At 41.9% G+C, this 24860-nt stretch overlaps 1 protein-coding gene across 2 annotated transcripts in view; it reads left to right on the top strand.

Moving 5' to 3' along the window:
- The window catches only part of DIS3L2 (DIS3 like 3'-5' exoribonuclease 2), a 180244-nt gene that overhangs the window by 5938 nt on the left and 149446 nt on the right, over positions 1–24860 (top strand). The window contains exons 1-5 of one of the 2 annotated variants that reach the window (XM_058031534.1): positions 12312–12397; positions 12959–13117; positions 13411–13553; positions 18754–18807; positions 22935–23036. In XM_058031534.1, coding sequence (XP_057887517.1) covers positions 13066–13117; positions 13411–13553; positions 18754–18807; positions 22935–23036 — 351 coding nt within the window. In that variant the 5' untranslated portion in view covers positions 12312–12397; positions 12959–13065. Of the gene's footprint in view, positions 1–12311; positions 12398–12958; positions 13118–13410; positions 13554–18753; positions 18808–22934; positions 23037–24860 lie in introns of those variants that run through there. The other variant, XM_058031532.1, reaches the window with a different exon arrangement.

The following is a 24860-nucleotide window of genomic DNA, read 5'->3' as shown; positions in this document are numbered from 1 at the left end:
CTTTCTGGAGGGGCCCTCCTTTGCAGATTCTTTAACAAATTTGCCCTAAACCAGGACAAAATATTGGCGCCCAACGTGGGGCGAGAGAGAGAGTGGAAAAACCCTGTTTTGACTGCATTTTGGTTGCTATTACTCTGTGTTCGTTTAAATCAGCTAATAGCCATGCTTTTTGAATTCATAATGTCTATTGGGGTGAAGGTTTGCATGACATAGTCAGGAGACTGCAGGTTGGATTCCCTCTGTGGCATCAGCACTCCTGGATTTGGGAAAGCAAAGCTGCAAATAGAGGAATCCCACAGTTGCTCCCTTCTGTGCAGTTTTAACCTCTGCAAGGAGAATCACTGTAAAACCTCCTGCTCTCAGGTTTCTTCCCAAACAAAAGCCAGTAAACCAGAAAATAATCCTAAAATATCACTTTAAATTGTGATGCTTAAAGTTTTTAATCTAATACAATTTTCCTCCTGGTATTTTCCCTCAGATCTCCAATGCTCTAGATTCTTTGGGTGCTAAAATTTGGTTTAAACTTTCTTAACAGAAAATTATCAAGTCCCTTGGGTTGTTTTCTGACTTTGATCAAAGGCTCTTAAGGTTTTTCCATTTCAATCCATAGTTAGTAATCAAAATCTTCTTTCAGGCTGACTGAAATTGTTGTTATAAAAGGGCTTAAAACCTCGTTTTTCTTGAGGACAGAAGTGCTGACTCCTTCTGCAGCATCTGTCTGTCACATGCTGGGAGTTGAGATTTGCATGGCTGCTATGTGGAACTTCAATATTTGTGATGCTTTGCTTTGTCAATAAGAAGTTTAGAACAAGTGCTGTGTTTTATTTGGAACAGCAAGATTTCAGTTGCATTTTGAGGACATCCACTTGCTAGCCCATTTTTTGAGGGAGAATTGCTGTTTGATAGCACATTCCCAGGTCTGCTGGAAAGCCTAGAAACCAGACATCTTCAGAAAAGGACTGTCCTCCAAATGTGGAATACCATCTCCCAGCCATGCTTGATTTCAGAGGATCTTGGGAGCTGGAGTACCTGGGAATGAGGTGGCTTTGATGATGTTGAAACTTGGGTGGAGCAGGATGCTGGTCAAGGCTGATTGCTGTGAAATAGGTTCAGATTTACTGTCTCAGTCGGTATCTGCAGACAGCTTCCTGGGGAAGAACACTGTCAGCTTCCCTAGGTATCCTCCTGAGGCTCCTCTCACTAAAAACTTTATAGGATTATGATGTGATGGAGGTATCTTGCCCATCTATTAGGGTCAACATGCCCCCTCAGTAGAAGCAGACAATTCCTGGGTAACAACATGAAACAGTGGAAGATTTCCACAGCCCTTTCTGATTTATCTTCTGTCTGACACTTGGCACTTATTTGCCCAGCCTGTGGTACTTAACCAACTTGGGCAGCTTCCACGGAGGAGTGGTGCTGGCAAGCAGGCTGGTGTTTAGCATCAGAGCTTTAAAAACAATTGTTGCTGTTGGATGGTAGTGTTGTGCTTGTGGCTGCAGTCCTGACATTTAAAAGGTTCAGGATAGGTAAAGGAAATATCCTGGAGTGGCTTTCCTATGTATTTGATGGGCACAGCTGCTCAAGAATATCAGCCATAATAAGATGGCAAAATCTCAGGTATTTTGTCTTCCCATGGTAAGCTGCAGTGTAATTGTGTGTTTGCCTTTGTTTCTCTGGAGGGACTTTGGAGGAAGAACCACAGCTTCTGCTTTTCCTTTCTTGTAATGCTAATCTGGGATAATGATACTTTTTAGTGGTCCAGTTCTTGTGTGGTGAAGTTCAGTTCTCAAGAATGCTGTTATCTCCCTATCTGGCACCAGTAAACATGAGCCAGCAATCTACTGAAGGCCATGGAATCAGCTCAGTAAATGGAGAATGTTGGTTGCTGTGGAAATCTTTAAAATGTAGCTAATCTTGCCAGGTTCAATGTAACGTTCCTTAGATGACGTTAATCATAGTAATAAGATACAGGAGAGAAGGGAAAACTGGATTTACTGTATGGCCCCATCTGAGAAATGAAAAATATGAAAAATACATGAAAAGTAGAATGCTCCTTTCTCTAATGGTTTAGCAACGTCATCGCAGACATAAATTTCTCTTGCTTTTGATAGAAAAAAACGTTGCATTCCTGAATCTTGTGCAACTAATGTTTTTGGCAAACATCAGCTATAGTATGTGAGTTAATATCTGATGTATCCTCTCTTGGGGAGATGAGATCTTGCCCTTGCAGGGACTGTGTTTTTTATATGTGATCTAATAACTGTCTTCCATGCCATTTACCAGAGCTCTGAGCACACCATGCTGCAGCAGGACCTTGCATTTGGCAGCAAAGCTCTCACTCCTGTGAATGAAGGAGCTTCCTTCACCTACTAGTGCTTAGGTGAAAATGTTCCTCAGTGGAAATACTTCTTGCTGTTCACCTGCTATTTTAACTTATTTTTTCTACTCACTAGCCCCCATTATGTAGTGCAGGTAACTATGCCTGTCAGTGTGGTGTTGGTCCTAGGGAAATAATAGGCTCATAGAAGAATTGAATTGATTTTTAATTAATTTTAAATATTTTCTTTTGTGTCATCTTTGACTTGTCATCATTTTATTTAATAAAGGTCTTGTTGAGCTCTTCAGTGTCAGTTTCTTATGAGATTAGGGTTTTGATGCCAAAGGTGTGAATATGGATGTTAGTGTGTGAACTTAATTAAATCACAGCACATGTGCAATGGTTTAAAACCTGTTTAGTCTAACTAATTAAATGCTGCAGTAAATTTAGAATTGTTACCAACAGGTGTGTCTGGTTCTTGCAGTGTCATGTCCTGACCCTGTGCTATTTAATGTCTGTCAGTCATCAGGAAGAAAATATATAAGTAGGATTGAAAAGGGTTTTTTTTGATGACTTGCAGTGTTTTGAATAATGGGGGTAGTTACTGGCAGCCATCTGGATCACTTGGTGGACTGGGAGCAGGCAAAACAAAATCCATTTATTGGATTGCCAGCACAGAGCCATGATAGCAGTGCGAGGAACCTGGTGTGGGAAGCAACAGCTTGGAAAAAAGTTCTGAGCTCTTGATGGATTAATCAGCTGAATGTCCTCCTCCTGTGAAATGTGGCCAAAAGGGTAATGGATGAGCATGGGAATTGGAAGATGGAGTATGGACTCTGTGTGACTTTGGCACGGCGGTAGCAGCTTCTGGAGTGTTGTATCCTGTGGTGATGCCCTCAGTTTGAGGTGGATGGTGATGAATTGATGAATTCTCAGAGGACAGCCATAGGGAAGATGAAATGCTGGGATCGTGAGTGAGTGATTGGAGGAACCCTGCTTTAGTTATCACAGAGATGCTTGGGGGAGGGGAGTTTGCAGTAAATTGCCTACATGGGGAACAGATGTTCAATAATAGGCTACTCAGTTGAGCAGATTATGATATAATGCATTTGAGACTAAACAAATCCAGGCTTGAAATACAGCACAATTTAGCAGTGAGGGTGAACGACCATTGGAACAGTTTTACCAAGGCTTGTGGTATGTGGACTGTCACCAGCATGTTTAGAAGCCCTGATAACAATTTCCACCCTTGAAAAATGCTGTCATTCGAACAGGAATTAATTTGCAAAAGCCCTCTGTGCTCTGCTATCCATGAAGTCAGTCAGGCCATGCACCCCAGTCAGGTCTGGCCTGTTATTCAGGTACTGTCCAAGTGTCTCCTTTACCATGGATATCCAGGTAGATTTGCCAGGTTCTCTGCAGCTGAATTCAGTGGCTCTTGTGCTTCCTCTCTAGCCTGTGGCTGCTGTGGACTTTCTCTGCTGCCTTCCTCTCCAGCTCTGCTCCTACCTCTCCTGTCCCAAATGCTGTTGCCCATCTCTTGCCCTCCCTGGCCAATCCCCTGCTCACTGGCACCATGAAATGCTGTGAGCTGCATGTCCCGAACTCCCTCTTGTGGGGAAAGCCAAGCTACAGAGAATTGAGACTTGGCTGGGGCAGGGTGGAAAACAAAATGTTGTGATCTATTGCATAAAATAATGTCTTCTGTGACAAAAAAAAAAGGGAAAAAAAATCCCAGGGTGCTGAAGGAAAATGTCAACGCTAGCAGCTGCAGCCCACAGATGTATGTATGGGGCATGTCCTGCCTTGGAGAATATTCCAGGCTCTCTGCAAATAAAAGCCAGCGGCCAAAATGTGGTTTTGTTCAGTTTGTAAGTTTTTAGGCATTTTCCCCCACTGCTAGGGATTGTGATTTATGTACTTACTGTGCTGAATGGATAGTATGGGGAATGGTTCATCAGCAGAACACATTCAGCAGCACCTTGGGTTACCTCAGGATATGTAGGAATCTGAAGGCAGTTATTTGATTTCTTCAGCTGTTAATGTTTTCTAGTATGTTAGCACCTCCTGTCAGGTATTTTGCTTTTCAAAGCCTCTTAGCTGCTTCTGATCTTTGAGCAACTTGCTTCTCTCAAACTACTGAAGCCCAGAAAAATCAAAGCCAGAACTTCCACAATATTATGTTTTTAAAGTGTTTTCCTTGAAGTCTTGAAGAAGCCTTTTCACAGCATAGGTGCTGGATAAAACAAAGAGCAAAAGGCATTTTGGAGTATGTTTAGGGAAGATGGAAGGATGAGGGGGGTGGAAGCAGCCCTGACCCACATCCCAAGGCAGGAGTGGAAGCCTGGAGGGGTGCAGTCATCAGGCGGAGTAGGTAGTGAGGAGGTCAGGAGCAGGGTGGAGCAGGTTCACAGAGAGTCCTGAAAACCAGAAGAGATGTTCCCCCTCCCTGACAACACCACTGTGCTGCTGCACACAGCTGGAGCACAGGAACTATTTTGATAAACTTTTAGTCTATTGCTACTAAATGGGTTTCGTCACCAGCCCTTCGTTCAGAGCCTGGAATGGTATCCTTGGCTCCTGCACTCCTGTAGTACTCCTACAACACAAACCCTGCTGAGGAATTGAATAAAACTGCAATTACTGTCAGAGTTACTGAAGTCAAAAGCCTGCAAGCATGAGGATGCTTGGAAGTGTTTTGGAAGTGGAAGCATGGTGTTGTGAGCACATGATCTTGGCCATCAGGAGCAGTTTCCACAGCATTGTTTTCAGCAGCAGAAAGAATCCATTGTGCGTTTTTCTTCATTTTAGTTTTTCAAAGCCTAGGCCCTTTCTGAAAGCCAAAGTCAGCATGAACATTTTCCCTAGTTCCATATTGAAGTCTGGGGACATGCAGCACAAGAGTTTTTAATAAGTATGTGCAGCTTAAAGCAAAAGAGCAGTGGCAACATGTGCCTTCCACCATATGTGTCCTTCCTACCTCGTTTTCATGAGTCTGGAAATGAGCATCTGTCTCTACTCCTCGCTTTCCTTAATATCCATGGACATGCCACTTTTTTGCTACCTTCATTCCTAAGTCAGAGTGCTTCTTCCTCAGTATTTCCTTTTAAGAATGTTGGATATCTGAATCTTTTATGATTGGCTGCAGTGGCACAATCACTTCCAAAGACAGCTCATGGCCCTAAGAACTCCCTGACAAACCATGACATCCTGTGTTTCCCCACCTGGAGTCACTGGCTGGGGGATAGGCTGCCTGTCTGTGGCCAGCTTGTTCCCCGTGTTGTAAGAATTCCCTTTGTTCATTTTTTGTTGGACGTTCAGCTCTTCTGTGCAGATTTTGGCAGACTTTCTGCCAGAGCTGTTTGGAGAATCACCTTCTCCAAAGAGGCAGGTGAGAGAGCTCTCTGGGTTGGTTCCTGGATGGCTGCACCCATGGCTCACAGGGTCCTGGTGCACAAACACAGCCATGCCCATAGACATCCTGCTGGCTGGCTCAGGCAGAGCTGTGTTGGGTTGTAGAGAGTTGCTGGTAACCAGTTGGGCTTTTCCAGTCCTTTGAATTACTGCTGAACTCGTTTTAGAGCTGTGTGGACAGGATGTCTTCTCATTTTATTTTGATTTGTCTTCATGGTGGAAAGTTACATTTAGATTTATGCTGTGGCTGGACCCTGGTGGCCTATCATAATGGGTCAATTAGTGAGGCTGGGGGGCCTGGGAGCTACTTCTGACAGCTGGATTTCAAGACAGCATCCACTCAGTTCAGGACATTTGCATAGAATTTGCATTTTGGCTGAGCCCGTGCATGTAAATGTAGGTTTGCATTGTCTCTCTTCTTTGAATGACTGTTTAATTAACTTTAAACTTAATTATGCAATCTGCCATCTGCCTAAATCCCTACAGTGCTGTTGTATTACTATTCTTTTCCAGTTCCACCAAGATATTCCCTTTCCTGGAAGTTTTCCTTCCTTTTCAATTATTAAGAGAATTTCAAATTGTTCACTTCCTTGGCTACTTTTGAGGAGGACTCAGAGCAACACTGTAGGAACTCTCAGCTTTAATCATGATCAAGCTGCTGCTGCTCATGGTCTGGCTTGGACCAAGCAGAGGAATGTGCTGCAGAACCTCCAGTTTAAGATTCTTTGAATTTACATTTCATGAGACAAGAAGGATCTTCTTTTAGTTGCTTGTGATAAGGAGAATGCACTCTCAGATTTTCTCTTGGACTCCAGATTGAGCATCTGAAATATTGCCTACCATGTTTATCTCCTGCAGGTCTCTGTTGCAATGAAACATCACTGAACTGATATCACCAAGTCTTGCCTTTCCACTCCTACATCCCTAATGAATTCCTTCCCGTGACATCCTCATTTGTCTTATTGGTTTGTCTTTAATCTTGAGCCATCTACTTTATTTAAGCTCTTGGCTTCAAGATACTGTAAAATGCATGGAGGTGGTTCTGTTCCAAGGCTGTCTAAGAATTCTGAACTCTTTTACTTCATCTTTAGAGAAATTTGGAAGGTTGACTGTTCCTAACATAGGTTGAAGCAGAGCTGTGTTTTTAGTGAGTGTGGTGGATGGGGTTTGGTCCTGTATGTGTATTATTGGGGCTCTAGCACAGAGATTGATTCCAATGAGTGTCTTTTTAATTGCTGGTACAGAACTCCTTCCCTGAGCAACTACACCAACAGCTGTCTTTGTGTTTTTCCTTTTAAAACTAAATAGAACAAAAAAGGATTTGGCTGTTACCATTAGTTGGGCATTTAATCTCTTAAATCCGCAAAATATTTTGCAAAACATAAATAGCTTGTTACTTCTGGCCTGCCTGTGACCAGTGTTTTTGTTGACATAACTCACATTTGAGATCACTTCAATGGTGTTTGTTGGTCTTGCCTGTTGTTTTTGCTTGTGTGTGGTAATTTGATCCTGGATATTGTAGTACTCATTTAAGTGCTTGGAGATTTTTGGCTTCATCACTTCTATAATATGGCATCTACTGGATGTCACTGGTGCATCAGAAATTCAAAACAATCTAGCAAACACATTTTGGCTTTTGAATTTTGAGGGGGAATTATTCTAGAGACTTCTTTGAGCTGCAGAAAATACCAAATAGCTTTGAAATTGCCTGCTTAAGTATATGAAAGGGACAGACACAGGGATCCTAGCAAAACCACCCTGATGTTAATGCAGTTTGTACTGGTACAGCATCTTCTGCTGGCAGAGCTGATTTGCCTTTGGAGAATGAGAGGGGCAGTTGCCTGGTGCAGCAGTGCCAGCAGTAGGTCTGTGCCTGTCCAGAGCTCCCAGCCAGGATCTGCATCCCCCCAGCTCATCAAAGCTGTGCAGAGACAGATTCACAAAAGTACCTGAGATGAGTTGTTCAGGGGCCATGTAGGTTTGTGGATTTTTTAATGTCCCAGATGTCTTTCCAAAACAAGGCAGAGTTTGTGTTGGCTGAACTTTGGTATTGAGACTATTAATACACCCTGTTACACATCAGCATCCACAGTGCCTCATAAAGTTGCAGATAGAACTTCCTAGCAGCTCTTGGAGAGTATTCCTTTGCTAAAAGACCAAATTTGATGGTTTCTAAAATTTGCTTTGTCAGCTGTGCCAGGAGTCAAGGGCCAACTTGAATTGACGGATCTGTGAGGTGATGCCTTGGGCTGCCTTGTGGTTGGGCACTTAATTCATTAAATCTCTAGTAAAGATGAGCAGGAACGTGCTTTCTTCAACTTTCTTGCTGTGTTTAACCTAGTCTGACTTAAATGGGAGTGTGGGACTAACCACAGGCTGGTATCAGGGTAGTTCTTGTTGTCTTTGGTTGGTTAATTTCTGCTTTTGGGGCTAGAGCAGTGTTGGGTGATCCTTCTTTTGGTAGCTGCCATATCTTCAAGATCATGGGTGTATCCTTATCTTGTCTTACTAAGTGCTCATCTGGGATGTCTTGAAGAATTACTTGGAAGTTTTGAAGGAAATTGGTTTAAGTCATTGAAATGAGTCAGCAATGAAATGGAACATTGCAGAAATATGGACAAATATTTAGGAACTTTGTGTTAAGAGTGTCTCATTAACTGATAACAAATTGTTCTATTGCATGTTACCAGTTTGGGGGTATGCTTCTGTTTCTTCTCATGCTTATGCTAACTGGAAAACAGGGTTTTCCAAAGATTCCTTGCCATATCTAGACCATGATCTAAAGCTGGGAAGCAGTGGAAAATCCTTTTAGCAATAGCAGAGTTAGTGTACATGTTGGTGTCCAGTCATGGACTGATAAAAGTAAATAGCAGATGCAAGAATTTTGTATTGGAAAAGTTTGTAACAAAATTGTTCTGTCCAATGCTTTCAACATAAATTCCTTTTTTTTTTTTTAATGTAAAAGGAACCATTACATGTTGAGATAGTGTCTGGGGGATTCAGACACTGCAGAGTTGTTCCCAGCACCACTGTGATGCTTTCACAGTCCTGCCCTCCCCAGGGAGCTGCTTAACTATTGTAGTGTCTACATAAATGATGCAGATGGAAAGCTGGAAGTTTGGAGGTGAAAATGTCTGGTGAAAGTGTAGATGCCCTTTGGTAGGAATGGGAGAAACTAAACCAAGATCTCCTTATCTTGAAATTCACTTGGATCTCTCAAGTAAAACTGGTTCTTGCTGGGTTCTGGATGGGAGTTGTCACGGATGTGCTGATGAAGATTCAGCAACACTTTCCTGCTCTGCTGGCAGTAATCAAAGAGATTGTCAGGTGTGAGAGGGCAGTTAGAATGTTTTATTTTTGGGAAATAAAATTGAGGGTCTTGATTCTTTCTTATGTAAAGCAATATGCAAATTTTAATATAAAATTAAAGACTTTCTGGCCTTGCTAACTTCATGTTTAGTTGAGCATTTTAGTTGATTTAGTTGACCATCTAGTTGATCAACTGACTAATAGATGTAAATTTAATTAAATGCTGTACTTTTCAAAAGCTAAACTCTAGAGTGATTTTGTATAAATTATGTCCAAATAAGCTGATTTAAAACATCTCGCCTCCTCTCTTACTGTAAGCCAGATCAATTATTCTGGGAAGCTGCTTGCATGCATTTTTTCACCCCAAATAAGAAAAGATTAATAGGTACTTAGGTTTAAAGACTAAAATGTGCCATTGTGTGATGTCATTGTTGTGATGAAGTGAGGTGGTTTGGATTTCAGATGAAGCTCCAGTGCTGTCCTTCCAGCAGAGCTCAACCAGCCCCTGCATCCTTTCATCTTCTTTTCCTGATGAGAATAAATGTGAATGACTGATTGTGAACAGTCCTGAAAGCCCATGAATGCACTCACTGCTGTGGAGGTGGGAATTGTGTGTTTCTGCTTCCCACAGGTGCTTCCCTTTGGCTGGTTTGAAGGGTTTCCCTGCTCCCTGGGGGGCACTGCTGGTCCCATTTAGGTGTCCCTCTGTTGCCCTTGTAGGGAGCCTCCATGCCTGGTGCAGGTGTTGGGATTTTTTCAACCCAAATCTTCCTCCAGAGGACTTTAAGTATGGAACAGTCAACCACTTTTCCTCAAATTATTAGTCCTTTGTCATATCCCAAGAAAATGGCAGAATATCTAGAAATCCCAGGCAAGTGTTGGCTGCATCCACAGGGAACATCTCTGCAGCCAGATAAACACCCAAACATGTGGCATTTGCTGCATGTTGTGAATATTTACATCTTGTGCACTAGAATTGCTCTGTGTTCAGGCCTGAGTGGTTCTGCACAGCAGATGTTTGGTGCTCTGTGGTTGCTTCCAGTCTCCTGTTAGGATGGATCAGCCAACCTCAGCTCTGCGCTTTAGTCTTCCATCCACTGAAATAATTTTAATTTTTTTCTTGTATTCATTGCTTAATAATTTATTTAGTATTTGGTTATTTTAATGCTTAGAATATGTTAGTACTTTGTGTGACATCCTACCATGAGAGATTTTGTTCTATCTTACAAATCACTCAACTGTGACACCAAGGAAAAAGTAAGACTGACACATGTGGTGCTGGAATAGGGTTTAACCATAGTTGTGATAGATTTTTTAGAAAGAATAGTCTCAATATATCCTATGCTGTAGAGTAGTCAAGTTACTTTTTGCTTTATGGGATGATGTCTGTTTATGCATCAGAATATTAATGCTGGGCAGTGGGGGCAGCAGGAAAGCCCATCTTGAGAGGTATTTTTAACTTCCAGTTTTAGGGGACAGGTGCATGGCAGAAACAAATACCGACTCTAGTTGAAACAGATGGTGACCTGTAGTTAGGTCTCTTTCTTTTAAAAGAAGAAATACAAGAGATTACAGTCATGCAGAATTTGATGTGTTCCAGTTGAATGCTAATTGTGACAGTTGCCTGTGGCTTTGTAACAGGGGTGGCTTTGTTTAGCCATAAATGTCATGGCCAAGGGGGTCAAATACTATCCAGAGTGGCTGTGTGTAAACTGCCATGCAGGCCAGCCATGTTGAAGCAGAGTCTGTAGTTTTGAGTGAATTTTGTCTTTGAGTTTTGTTTTTGAGTTTGAGCAAATGAAAAATCCCACCATGGAGCAAGCCCAAGGTTAAAGTGCTGAAAATGTGCAGATGCCTTTCTGCATGTCTACCTTTTATCACACAGAGATGCTTCTCCACCCTTTGCTGTTGCTGTACATTATTTTTGACTGTAGGGGCCCCAGATTTTTGGAACCATTGAACAAGCCAAGTGCTGGACAACTTTCCTCTGCAGTGCCTAATTCTGGCTCTTAGCTTGCTGCCCAGTTCATGAGATATTTTTTTGCTTTCCCCCTCTGCATTTTAGTTTTATGCTCTCTTATTTTTTTTTTCAGCTCCTTCTTAATTATATGTTAAGATTTAGCCTCCTTTTTATCCTGGGCTCTTTAATTCATAGTAGTATTTTCTGTGACTTGCTGTCATAGAAACGAGGGCTTTAGGGGACCTTACGAGCTCGTGTAATCCATTTCACTACCTCAAGGAAAAAACTACTCTTCTTAGACCAACTCTGGCAGACGTCTGTCTCACCTATTTTTAAGAACCTCCAACGAAGCAGATTGCATGACCTCTCTGTGAGCAGCCTAAAACCCTGCCTGTTGCAGTTGAAGTCAGATTCCTTTACCAAAATGTCTCTGAAAACATATCCAGGAGCAAATTGTGTTGCCAATTCTCTAGTCTGTACTTTTACTTTTGGTGTCTGTTTTTAAACTTAACTTGACCCTTAGGACATTTGTAAATCAATTCATTAGGCAGTTGCAAATCAGTTAATTTTAGTTCCATCTCATTATGTGAGTCATACAGGTTGCGTTGCCTCAGTCGCCTCCTCTGAAAACTGAATTTGCTGCTGTGCTAAATTTGCCATGTTACAGCTGCAGCCTCCTCAAACAGACTTTGCCCTGGAAGCACCCTCAGAGTGTGAAAAGCTTGATTGTGTAGAAAAAGGCCCAACTATGTTGTGTTATTGTGACTGAAAACAGAAGCCTCCCCTTTGTTTCAGCTTCCCCTTTGCAGACACTGCTGTGGTATGTAATCTCTTCCTAGACTGGTCTAAGCTGGCACCTTCAGTTGTCCCTCTGCCTGTCTTGATGTCTTCCCTCCTGAAACAGGAGGATCCCTCCCTCCTGCTGATTTGCCTCTTTTTATATATATGAAAATTACTTTTTCTCTGTGATTGGGCAAAGTAGCAGTTTTCTCTTGTTGCACCATATTTTTTTAAAGCTCTCTGCTTAAGAGAGCCTTTAAAACATTTTTTCCTCGCTGCTGTGAAGCAATCTGCTATTTCATTTGAGAAGGATACCATAGGTAAAAAATTTGCCTTGTAACTTGGATAGCACCGTAGCAAATAAGTTGGCGTTGCACGTTTTCTGACTTGCAGGTACAAGCTTGGACCCAGGGAGCGTAGCCAGGAGGGGCTGGAAGGCAAAGCTGTGATGACATGTTCAGTATCCAGGTGGAGGGCCAAGAGGGCAGCTGCGCGGCGCTGGGTTGCATTCCAATGTGCTGATCCGTGGAACAGCGTTGGCATACGCTTTGGAAGCTGCTGCTTGCTCTCCTGGCTGTAGGGAAGGGGCTGAGGTGATGGCAGGGAAGTAAGGGGTGAGTCTCTGCAGAATATTTTCATATGATTGTGGACTATTCTGAGCAGGCTGGACATTTGGAGCTTTGGCACTTCTTTCTGGTGTCCCTGTGTACCGTGCTGCCTCTGGTAGCTCCAATGTTAATAACTCCACTGTGGGTTGTTAATTTTTTTTCTGCCTCCTTGATTCCTGACCTGCTTAATTAAGTTGTAGGGAGGTTATATTTTCTCACTACTTGGGGGCTTAATGGGGTGGAGACTTTGGAAACAGTTTAACAATTTCACATTTTATATGCTCTAATGAATTTCCCAGGATTTTGGAAGGGTTGTATCCAACTTCAGCATCGTAATTTCCAGCGTTTTATTTATGCTAAAATAAGTTAGTGCTGTGTTATGAGGCCCAAAGAGCCAACAGATTACAAATGAACTAATGAAGACATTGTTTCTCTTGGATAAAGGCTGTGACTCATGGTTGTAACTTGTTCTGAAGAACTAGAGACCGTGAGCTTCACCAGGACCACAAGCTGGCAGTGGGGTTCCTCTTCCCTTCCTTGTCATTTCAAACCTGTATTTGATTTCAGGTGCAGAAAAAAGAGGGTTTGCAAGGACCAGAAACAACTCTGAATCCGCAAGAACTCCCCAGAACTTCGATAGGAAGAGGCAACTCTCTGAATCGCAGACAGAAACAATGAACAATTCAGACAGCAGAATAAATCCCAGACAACTGGGAACTCCCAGAGGTATTAAAGCAGTGTGTGTACACGCTTCAGGAATAAGCTGCCTTGAAGCCTGTGCTTTAAAAGATGGGCTGGGATGAATGCTACTGACTTTAAAATGAGCTGTAAAAGATTGTTGATTATTTGTAAAATATGATTATTACAGGCTTTTCAGTGTTCTCAAGTCGGGTGCCAGTATTTCTAGGCAAACTGTTCTCAGAAGTTCAACTTTGAACATAAAACTTCTGTACAGATTTTGTTAAGATACACAGACAAGTTTGGTGGGCAAGGTAACACTTACGAATTTTTGTTTGCAGGAGGATCCTTTGCCACTGTCCCAACATCAGGTGACAGAAAGAATCTAAATAAACCCACTCGAGGGAGGAAGAAGAGTATATTTGAAGCCTACGCATCAAAGGAAGATGTTTCAGCAGGACTGAAAAGGGGAGAGCTAATTCAGGTGCCTGAAATGTACACTGTCCATGCTCTTGTGATAAGTGTGGAAACCACAGGCAGTTGTTGGAAATCAGCAGCAGTTGATGACAGGGAATTGACGTAGCACTTGTAGATGCCAGAGGAAGATATTTTCCCTTTCTCTGGGTGTTCTACAAGTGGGATGGAATCTCCTACATTCCTCTGAAGTAGTTCTTTGTTTGATTGAATGTTCTGTAAAATTCCTGATCCACTCTAGTGATAAATTGCAGATTTCTTATGGAATAGTCTCCTGGCCACGATGGTCATTACTGGGGAGACACTTCTTTTTACAAATGATGCTCAAAACAACAGCAGTTGCTGGCAGCCTCTGTCTGTGTCAGTATAAGCAAAAACAAATGCCCTTAGCAAGATACCTCTTGCTGAAATTTCTCACAAAAATGTTTGTGCTTGGTTTTGGAGCAGCAAAACTGCAGCCATCAGTAGGCAGCAATTCTTTTCTAAAGAATGTGGGTATGGACCTGCTGTCCTATCTGCTGGATAGAGAAGATTTACATGGAGGTTGGCAGGGCTGAGATGGAGAAGAAGAAAACATCCATGCACCATGTTCGTAGTAGTCCTCAACATGGTGTAATGTTCTTCAGGACACACCTGGCATCCCAGTGAGATCAGTCTGGCTGGAGAAAAGGGGCAGGTGGAAGTCAATGAAGGCATGACATCCACACTGAGGCTTTGTTTACCCAAACACACACAGGTCCATTGCCATTTAATTAGTAGTACTGGTGAGGTTGTGATACTTAACTTTCATCAATAGACTAGAGTCTCAAATGACATCACCTCAATTTTTGTCTGATTTTTTGTTATCATTTTATAATAATTCTTGTATATCATTATAATGGCATAATCTCTGTAGGTGTGATGAGGATTTTACATAAAAGACTGTCTCATTCCATCCTGAAGACCAATCTCATGCACTCTTAGCTTTGAGGAAATCATATCCCTGCTGATGATCTGTGTGGTCCACTGGGCTACTAGGACCTTAGGCCAGTGCATTTTTAAAGACCATCACAGATGTCTGCAGTGGGAAGCAAATGGTGAGGGAGGAAGTGGGAGCCTTAGGCTGTGACTTCTCTCATGGCTGCGCTGGCATATGGCATCAACTAAAGCTTCTGCCTTACCTTCAGGGGTGTTTTTGGCACCATTTTTGGTAACACAGCCTGATAGTGTTAAGTGCAGTGTGTGTAGACTGTCTATGAGGTCAAGTGCAGCTGCAGATGAGGCACATCAGGCTGTGATTACTACCTGAGAATCCCACTGAAATGCTGAGTCCCCACGGACCTGTGATTGCATGATCCCTGGCAAAAGAATCCCTAATTCTTGTAAATGTGTGTGTCTACTCCAGGTCATGTGCTGCGTAACTGGAAGAGTCATATGTGCTTTCTTAGGCTCTGTCTATTTTTCTTTCATCCAGTTCCACATCTCAGGGAAACAATGGAGACTGTAGAAGCTAGATTTAATAATTCAGAGCTGAGTGTTAGATCATGGGCTTTCCAGCTCAGTATTTCTCATCTTCAGTTCATTCATCCTTATGATTTCATCAAGACCATTCATCACTGCAGTCTCAACCAGGATAGGTCAGATCCTGAGAGCAAATCCTCCATTTAGTGAATGGAGGAGTATTCGGTGGTTTTTGCTACAATGGCACGAGACAGAATGAACATGTGTCTGTTGTGTTAATCCCCAAAAGGAGGGCATTATGTTCTAGCATGGTGATCTGCAAAAAGGCTCCACAGGAGCCCATGGAATGGGAAGACAAACCTATTGGTCTGAATCTGATGGTCCTGAGGAAACTGGAGTACTCCCAAGCAGCATGACTCTCTGAACATGGGCTGTCTCCTGGAGCATCCTGGAAATATTTGGATGAGAATTTGAGTGCTCTGTCAGGGAGAAAAGAGCCTACCATAACACTGAGATTCTTGGACCTTGGCAAGGCAGCTGTGCAATGAAGTGTTCCTGAAAGTCCAACCCACAGAAACTCCTGACAGACCTGAAGATTGCTCAGATGACACAAGTGCCATGATTAGGCAGCCCTAGATCAGGAAAAGTGAAAGGTTGTCTTTATGGGTGCTGACGTGTGTCAGTAACAGTGATCTTAATGGCTTCTGGTGCTGTAGCTGACATAAGTCATGTTTGATGAGTAGCAGAAGTGTGACCTGCAGGTTCCTGGATTCATTTTGTCGTGTGACGTGTCCGGAAGTGTCATTTGCAAAAAAAGGGATCTGAGCTCAGGTGTTTATGAGTGCACAGAATTCCCCCTTCCCTGCCCTTCAGACTGCAGGGAGCAAATCCCAGGGGTGTCAGGTTGGTTGGAATCACACCGGGCAGCCTGAAGGCAAACAAGATTGAACAACTCCTGCATCCTGCCGTGAGCACACACTGGTGGTTATACACAACAGATGAAATCAGGCTGTGTATGGAGGAGCATGGACCCAAAGGACTCCAATCATCCTCTGAAGCATCAGCCAGGAACTCATGTCTGCTCCACGCCTCCAGCGTCTCCCACACCCTCCCTGCAGGGCTGCTGGGGTCAGGTGGAGCGAACAGAGATGCAGAGCCTGCTTTGTTGTGAAAAGGGTGTTTTTCCTTGGAAAGCTGTGCTTTTGTGGATGTGAAAGCTGGGGTTTCCCAGGTTTTCATGAATTGTTTTTTTTTTTAAGGAAGCCTTGGTGGCAATCAGATAGTTGTGAACCCTGACCTCTTTTTGGTGTTTTGTACATACAAATGAACATAGGCACATGTGTTAAAATAGTTGTTATAAACTGCTTGGTTTAGGATGCTTCAAGTTTAGTCTGAGTACTGCCTGCCCTGCATTTAGCAAAGCAGCTTGAGAAATCGTGACCCTTTTATGTTTCACTGGGAAAGTTCAGTAAGGTTAGAAACTTTATTGGCAAGAGCTTGTGAAGCTGCCTTGAATCATCAGAAAATGTTTTAGAAACCTTCCTGCAGACCTTGTTCTTCCCTTTCATAACAAAAGCCCTAATGACAGAAAAACACTGATAAATATAGCAGCTATTATTTGCAAGCTATTGTAAAATAATACAACATTAGTGTGACATCATGAGACTCTGCAGCCAGATCCTCACCCCCTAATACACATATGAGAACAGTTGTTCATTGCAGATGGGGAGAGTGACTGGTTCCAGATATGATATCACAGCGTGAAATGTACAACATTGTAAATAGGATTTTCATGGGCACAGATAATAGGGCCCATCTGCTTTCTAAGATAAATTTTGTGAGTTTCTTGCTTAAAGGAAGAGCTGAATTTTTTTAATATTACTTGACGTAAGAATTCTAATGCTGATCATAATTAGGTAGTGCATATAAAATGCAGATAAACAGGCTGCACCGTAAATGTGGTAACACTGTGCTCCTCTGTGTGTTTGCTGGAGCTGGGCATCCATGGTCACATTGCTGCTCTGGTGCCTTCTGGGCCATGGACACAAACCCTGATTTTTCATGTACATGATTGGCATTTACACCTGACTGATTGACAGCTGTCCCACACTATTGAAGGGGACTGTGCAGAGGAAAACAGGATATCCCCATATCTGCTTAGTGCTGGTAGGTAGAGCCACATAGAGGAATTGACTTATTGTCAAACAGAGCAGCAATCCCTCTCCAGTTTTTCCTTTCTCTGTAGCAGCTTCTGATGACTTATTCTGGGAAATAAATGAGGGACAACCTTTGAGAGTTTTGCATCAGTGGGTACCTGCTAATAGAAACTGATGACAGCAAGTCAGCTCTCACTTTGCTTAAGGATAAAATACCCCAGGGTTTCTCTCAGTGGGTCATCTTTGTTTCCATGCTGTTGTCCTGGGTTATGCCTGCCATGGGGGCAAGTGTCCTTGTTAGTACAAGTTATGTGAGACATAAAATTAGTGCAGCAAAGTACTCAAATAGTATCTAAAGAGTATGGAATACATGCTGCTGGTAATCTGGTATTCTGTATTTGCTGGTAAACTTTAGCAAATAAGTGCAATGGAAAATCTTTGTAAATCTGTGAGTTCTTCAAGGCAGCAAAACTTTCACATGTAATCAGCTCGATTTCCTTATTGTCTGAGTGTTTCTCAGAATACATAAAAAATTATTTGCTGCAGTAAAGCTTTAATGAAGCAATTCCTGTGAGATGCTCCTATGATTGCTTAACACAGAAGTGCAAACAGATGGAATCTGTTCATATAATAAATTGGCTAAAATTACTTCAAATACACAAGTGGAGAAATTTCTAAAGTTACTTCCCGGAGCAGAAGCCTGTTGGAAGGCAGATAGCTAAGTTGTATTCCCATAAGATTCAAATGCTGTCAGTTTGAGCTGCAGTCACCTGAATCCCAATTTCCAGGATACTTTTGGGATGCACATGTGTAGCCTATAAGGCTTTGGTTGGCTCTGCCTTTCTCTTGGATGGACATGAGTGCAAGCAGCAAAACTGGTTGGTTTACTTTGGAAGGTTGATATGAATTTGTTGCAGGTGACTTGGCCTTTAAGTTGGCAGATAACAATGCAGAAATAGATAGACCATGGAATTTTCAAATGTATTTAAGATAGCTTGCCTTTAAGTATGTTTAAACAGAATTTAATCCTGTAGACTTTAAATGTTTATTTTTGGAAAATCCTTTAAATTCTTTTTTGGAAATGTACTTTATTATCACAGCTACTGCTGCTGTCTGTTTGCAGGAACAGCCTAAGCAGCCAGAGCCCCATAAGAATGATACCTGCTGCCATGCAAGCTCAGCTTTTCTTTTCCTCTTTCCTTGCATCCTCCAAAATAAGCAAACCCAACATTCTCCTTTTCCAAAACAGAGCAAGCCAAATTGTTTCTATTATCCAGTTGTTAACGAAGCTGGTGGATGCTCAGCAGAAAATGTGTGAAAGGAACAGGAGAGCTTGGATCCTCAGTTCACCCAGTAGCAGCAACAACTAATGATTCAACATCTCTTTGATGACAGACTGCAATAGATCAGCTTAAGCCTATCATGAAACTGCCTTTTGGCTTGAAATTGCTTGGATGCTAAGTTGTCAAGACTTGAAATGTATAATGGAAATTTAGATGTATCTCTCATGTTTCACTGCAGATCTATTACCCACAGCTCTCTAATTTAACTGGTGTTAAATAAAATTAATAAGATTCTGGCATAATCTTTCTCCTTCTTTCCTTTTTTTTTAAGGGACCCTTGAGAATAAATCCCAAGAAGTACCATGAAGCCTTCATTCCATCTCCAGTAAGTGTAATTTTATAATGCTTTAAAGTTCATAAGTAAAGGTGCATTAAGATAGGAGTTATGCTGTGCACAGAAGGTCACTCAGAGGTGAATGAGTTGGAATAAATGAACACATTCTGGATTTTCTTTTATACCAGATATTCCCAACCGAATCCCACTTTCTCATACCTCAAAGAAATGCTTTGCTTGTGCTGAAGTTGGGGATACTGCAGGGTCCCACAGAGGCCAGCTGAAGTCAGGTTTGAGGACCACCAGATAGTGTAATCAGAAACCCTTGGTTTATGGCTGCAGAGGTTTTATAGATTTTCCACTGATTTAAGTTAATCTTCCCTAAACAAATATGCTCTCCATTTTCGATCTGCTGCATGAGCTAATTTGAAAAGTCATTCCAGAAATAATATGCGTGATTCCTTTTCATGTGCCCGCTTTGGCACGGGCTGGATCTTGCTTGGCTTGGGATGTGCTTCTGCCACATGGGACTGCCTTGCACCTCTTCTCTCTTCTTTCCTTGTTTTGACAGAAAAGGACTCTTGCAATTTCAGGGCCTTCCAGTTGGGAAGGTGACCTCACAGCTGGCACAGCCAATGCTTTTTATCTGGAACTGACTTGCTCAAAGTGTTGCTGTTAATGAGAGAGTTTTATATTGAAATGTTTTGCTGGTGTGGGGATGAGAAGGCAGAGCCTGCCCTGAGACAGTGAGACAAACGCTGATTATGTTGTTCTCCCTACTACTGACAGTGCTATTGTTTTGGGGCTTGGGAAAGCCTTGAAATTCATGGTGTTGTTTAGTTTATGTTGTTGATTTGGGGCGATGTTTTGGAGCTTTGGTAGAGAAGGTTGGCATTACAGGCATGGGGAAAGTTTGGGGCTGCAGAGAGTACACTAGCATTAACTAGAGGAAGAAGTACAGAGCAGCTGTCTGCTACATCAGGAAGGAAGTGTGTAAGTGAAAGGAACTTTGATCCTTCCTCTGCCAGGTGTCCTTGTAGGTGTGGTAAGTGTAAGCTGTTAAATATATTCTCTGCATTTACAAAATGCAAGGTTAAAAGAGAAGCTCAGCTACTCTCATGAGTAATTTGGATGTGAGGTTTTACCCCTAATCGCCCCTCTGGTGTCCAGCTGTTGCCTTGTGCCTGTTCTGTGTGCAGGAATGCATACATTAAGGAGGGCTAGCAGAGGTGGTTTTCTCTACTATCTTTCTACTATTCTGCCCTTTGTGGAGATGAATACCAGAACCAGTAGCATCAACACCTGGGTGAAGATGACTCTGGTTTAGGTAGGCACAGTCCTTTAAGGCAGATGCTTTGGGAAGCTTATCCTTTGTATAACATGATTTACCATAATGGGGGGGTTGCAGCCTTGGTGTTCTGCAGCACTTCCCATCATTGCCAGATGCTGCAAGAGCTGCAGCTGTGAAAAATCACCCTTTATTTTCTGCTGTTGATGAGGGCATTATACTCTTTTCACTTCAGCTATGACTTGGCCATGCCTTCATGGAGTTCAATGCAACAGCTGTTCACCTTCTGACACCAGAAGTCCCTGCATGTTTCTTGCTGCACATGTGCTCTGTCTGCTCATCTCATTGTTGCATGAATTGTTGAGGGGAAGGCCCAGGGCTTTTTTCTTGAAGCTACCCAGAGAACACACTCCAAGAATTGAAATCTCTGCCTCGCATCTCATGTGTTCCCTGTGCAGGGTGGTGTGGTTTGAGGTGTCAGCGTGAAGGATGGTGCTGCTGAGCATGAGTGACAGTGGCTGGAGCTGTGCTGTGCTTGTGGGAGACACTTCCAGAGCAGATGGAAGTACTGCAGATCTCTTGTGAGGAGGATAGGGAGTACCGCTGGAGATATTTGCAGAGAGAAAGCCCTGTGCTCCCTGGAGGGGGCTGGGAAGTCTTGAGGCCATTGTGGCTGTTAGAGTAGATGCACCCCAGGGACAGCTGAGACTTTGCAAGTGATTGTGTTCTGTTGTCATTCAGTGCTATTTTAATTGCATTAGTAATCTGAAGTGTCAGCTGTGCAGAGGAAAAAGTGCACAAATTTTCTTGGAAGTGCGTAAGTTCACCCAATAGTTGAGAGCCTGGAGCTCGAGATATAAAGGTGTTTCTTTTTGGAAGGAAAGCCAAAACTGATGGCAATTTTCTGATTACAGCTTTGTTGCAGATGTTGAAATTAACTGCTGTAAAATAGGTGTACACAGGCATATCTAGATTTGTGTATATGTATATATACATGTATTGTTTGTAAAGAGAGGGTGTGGGTGCAGTTAAAGGCAAGACTCTTGCAGAGTGTGGAGATGAAGCTTTAACCAGATGGTGTGATACATTAGGCACCTTTACAGGGACTGGAAGAAAATGTCTTGTATTTTCACGGACACATGAAAAGAGGAGAAAAAGTGTAGAGCAAATTATTGTGAGTGCCAGCCTGTGTCCTGAAGCACAGAGCAGCTACAGATACAGACCAAAAAAAAACCCTAACCCAAACCAAGAATTTGCCTTAGAAAGTGACTTTGAACATTTCATTTTTATGTATATGATGGATTTCGGTAAAGAGTTAGAGCTGAAGGGAAAGGGTGGGGAGAAATAAGGAATAAGACCATGTGTAAAAAATCTGGCTTTTTGAAGAGAATGGTTTCCAATTTGAATTATGTTGGTCCAAGAGGCTTTGCAATTTTTCTGCATCTTGTCATGGGAGGCAGCTTTCACACAGCTGTTGAGCTGCTGCTGCTGCTGCTTTTCTTTCTAAGAGTAATTTGGTCTCTTGGAGGACAGCCTTAGTTTCACATCATGGCAGGATTCTTCCTTTTATTGTTTTGGTATCTAAGCAGAGTAAGATACTTATGTGATATTTGGGCTTCATGTTTTCAGGTTATAAAAGAAGTTTTTCTTGGACACTGAGCATGCTGGTAGTTCTGATTGGATTTATTCATGCATATGAAACTCAGGAGTGTCTGAGAAATAGCTGAAGTTGCGATTAAAACTTTAAATCTTGTGAGGCTGTTTTTTTCTTTGAAAGACAATGAAGTACTAATCTGAAGAAACTCAACCTCCTTTTTTGTACCTCAAAACCATGCAAAGATAACTCTCCTCAGAAAAACTGTTTAAACTGGTCATATTGATACCAAATGCTCACATTGCTTGACATGTTCATTGCACTGTAAACAGACACATGGAATTTTTTGTATACTGAATTATGGGCAAGCAGAAATGAAAGCAGCAAGAGCACGGTCAATAATTATCAAAAGAAAAAAAAAAAGACAAAACTCGGAGTCTTTTAAAAACAAAAATCTCTGTTTTGGCATCTTCAGGAAACTTTGTTCACCCCATGAAGAAAATCTCCCAAACTAAATCTAGAGTAACCAAATGCCGAACATGTCTGGGGTGGATAATCATGATGTGTGCAATTAGTAGAGGTTCTTGTGCAGTGCAAGGATGCTAATCCAGAATATTCAGAGAAGGTGTCCTGACATGTCTGTTACAGTAAAAGATCTCCTGGCTTGCAATTGGCATCTGTGGTTGTCATTATTTGGGATACCTTCTAACATAAATCGTACCAAATGCAGAATATATGGTATTAACTGATTTGAAAAAGAAGAGATTGCATCCCTAACCACAATCCAGACCACCTTCACAGAGTGCCCTGCTGATCCAGGAGCTGCATGTCCCTGTTTTCCCAGCTCACCAGGAGAGCAGCAGGAGCTCTGCATGGAGCACTTTGCAGAGATTGCCTTGTGAACAGTTCTGAACACTTGTCTGTTCTCAGTGCTGGCTTTGAATGTTTGAGGTGGGAAATTAATTTGTCAAGAGCTGTGACAGCAGAAAATTCTCTACCTGTTCCCAGGAGTAACTGTGTAGAGAAACTGAGAAAGCACATCTTGAGGGCTTGGCTCTGTCTTGTGTACATAGTGTGGAACTACTGTACTGGCACATCCATACAAAGGTGCTCATTTGCTAGAAGATCCTCTATGTTAAAGGGCATATGGTGAATCTGTTTTGTTCCTGTACACAAGTGCAGGATGTTTGCCTTACCAGAGTGTGTGTCTTTCTTGATGACAGTGTTTTAAACCTCATAACAACCATGATTTCATATGTTTTGGTCTGGCACTTACTCTTCTTCCTCTTTGACCAGGATGGGAGCCGTGATATCTTTATTGACGGAGTGGTTGCTCGCAACAGAGCCCTGAACAGTGACATCGTGGTGGTGAAGCTGCTTCCCAGAGATCAGTGGAAGGTCAGTTCAGTATATTTTTGCTGTGATTTGATAGAAAGAGTTTATTACAATTTTCATGACTAAACTTGTAAGGCCTGAGACAGAGAACAGAGAATTTCCTACAAATCACATTAGCTAAATTGAGTTTATGCTGCTGTTGATTAAAATACTTTATCCATTACAATGTTTGGAAGAAGTGATAACCTGAGGCGTTGACACCTCATCCTTTGCATGGAATGGCCTTCATTATCACTGTATGGGAAAGTCTGATGATGAGGCTGATTCCAAGCACATTTGTCAGAGGTGACTTTTGGTATTTGCTATTTGGCTGTCTTCATGCTGTGGTGTTTTGGATAGCACTGTGTAGGTGTTTGCAATTGCTTATGTATTTGACAAGTGTTGTTCACAAAGCTTTAGTTATGATTAATTCTTTCTAATTTTTGGTTCCTCAGTCCATGAAAAGCTTATCTTGTCACAGCTCCAGATTTTGCGGTAATACCCTTCTTAATATGAATGAAGCATGTGTGAAATGACTGAAGCAATACAAATATGGGACAATTGCTTTCATTTTCATGTCTGAGGATTTCAGTAAGATCACTGTCTGGGATTTTTTTTCCCCGCTGCTAAAACTTCATTCCCCAATCAAACTTTGTCCTTTCAAATATCTGGATAATTTTATCTTGTTTGCAGGTTTATCTTTAAACACTACTATGCCAGGGCAGTTTTTGCTCCCTTTCTCAAGTTGATGGGAGATGAAGCTACAGTTAGCAATTTTATCATGGCTTTTTACATGTAAGCATAACAGAATCACCACAAATTGTTTTCCAAACATGGTTTTTGAACTCTTCTAAAGAGTTTAGAGACTGTCATAGATCTTTTGGACAAAAGGATATTTCCAGCAGAATGGGGCCTGGTCTGAACTACTTTGGCCTGGTGCTTTTACTTAGTGTAGCTACCTTCTCTGCCTGTCTTTGCTTGAAGTTATGTGACTTTAGACTTGCAAATGCAAGACTTCTTGCCAAGTCTGGTCATTTGCTGAACCATCTACCTGTACTGTTAAATCTAATAACAATTGAAATGATGGTTTGAGACATATTAGAATTTGTCTCTTCCTTTTAAGTAAGTATGCATAAAATAAGTGAATTACCTGAGTGTTTATTGACACACCTAAGTACAAAACTAAACCTAATACAAAAGGCAATCATAAGTGGTTTCTAAGGTATTACAGTTATATCCATATACAAATAAAAGAAAGAGGTCTGTTGCTATCTCAGTAATCTCTGAGAACTAGTTTTGAGGGTCAAAGCAAAATTTCTTCGATAGCTGTTCAAGACTTCAAGTTCATTAAAACTATGTTGATAACTATGTGTTTTAGTCATCAATTCCATATAGGCAAATTATCTTTTGTATTAAACCATTTCATATAGATGGAAAAATGGAATAGTTTGGATGCTTGGATCCTTTGCTAGGACCTGCCAGCACAAGGGCTTCTTCGTAGGCTTGATGGAGATTGCCTGAGCTGGAAGCTTTGTCTGCAGTTTTCCATTTATATCCATTTCTAAACAAAGATAATGCCTCTCCCTCTCTTTTCTATTCTCATACCTTCATATGTTCAATAGTAATGATCTTTTATGAATACAAGAGGAAGCATTCAGAATGTTATCTCTGTTCTGGCAAAATGCATGAATAAATAGAACTGTTAGAGAAGTGGTATCTGACTGCAAGGAAGCTATTCAAAAGACTTCAGTGTTTTGTAATATGATTATGATTCTTCTGTGGTGAATTTACCCTTGCCAAATGAAGTAGCTGGAACATGCCAGTCATGTTTTTCAGCCACACAGGTGC

The sequence above is a fragment of the Melospiza georgiana genome, chromosome 10 (genome assembly GCF_028018845.1).
Source record: "Melospiza georgiana isolate bMelGeo1 chromosome 10, bMelGeo1.pri, whole genome shotgun sequence".
Lineage (NCBI taxonomy): Eukaryota > Metazoa > Chordata > Aves > Passeriformes > Passerellidae > Melospiza > Melospiza georgiana.
Note: the sequence above shows the minus strand (reverse complement) of the source record. Positions and strands in the feature narration are given on the sequence as shown.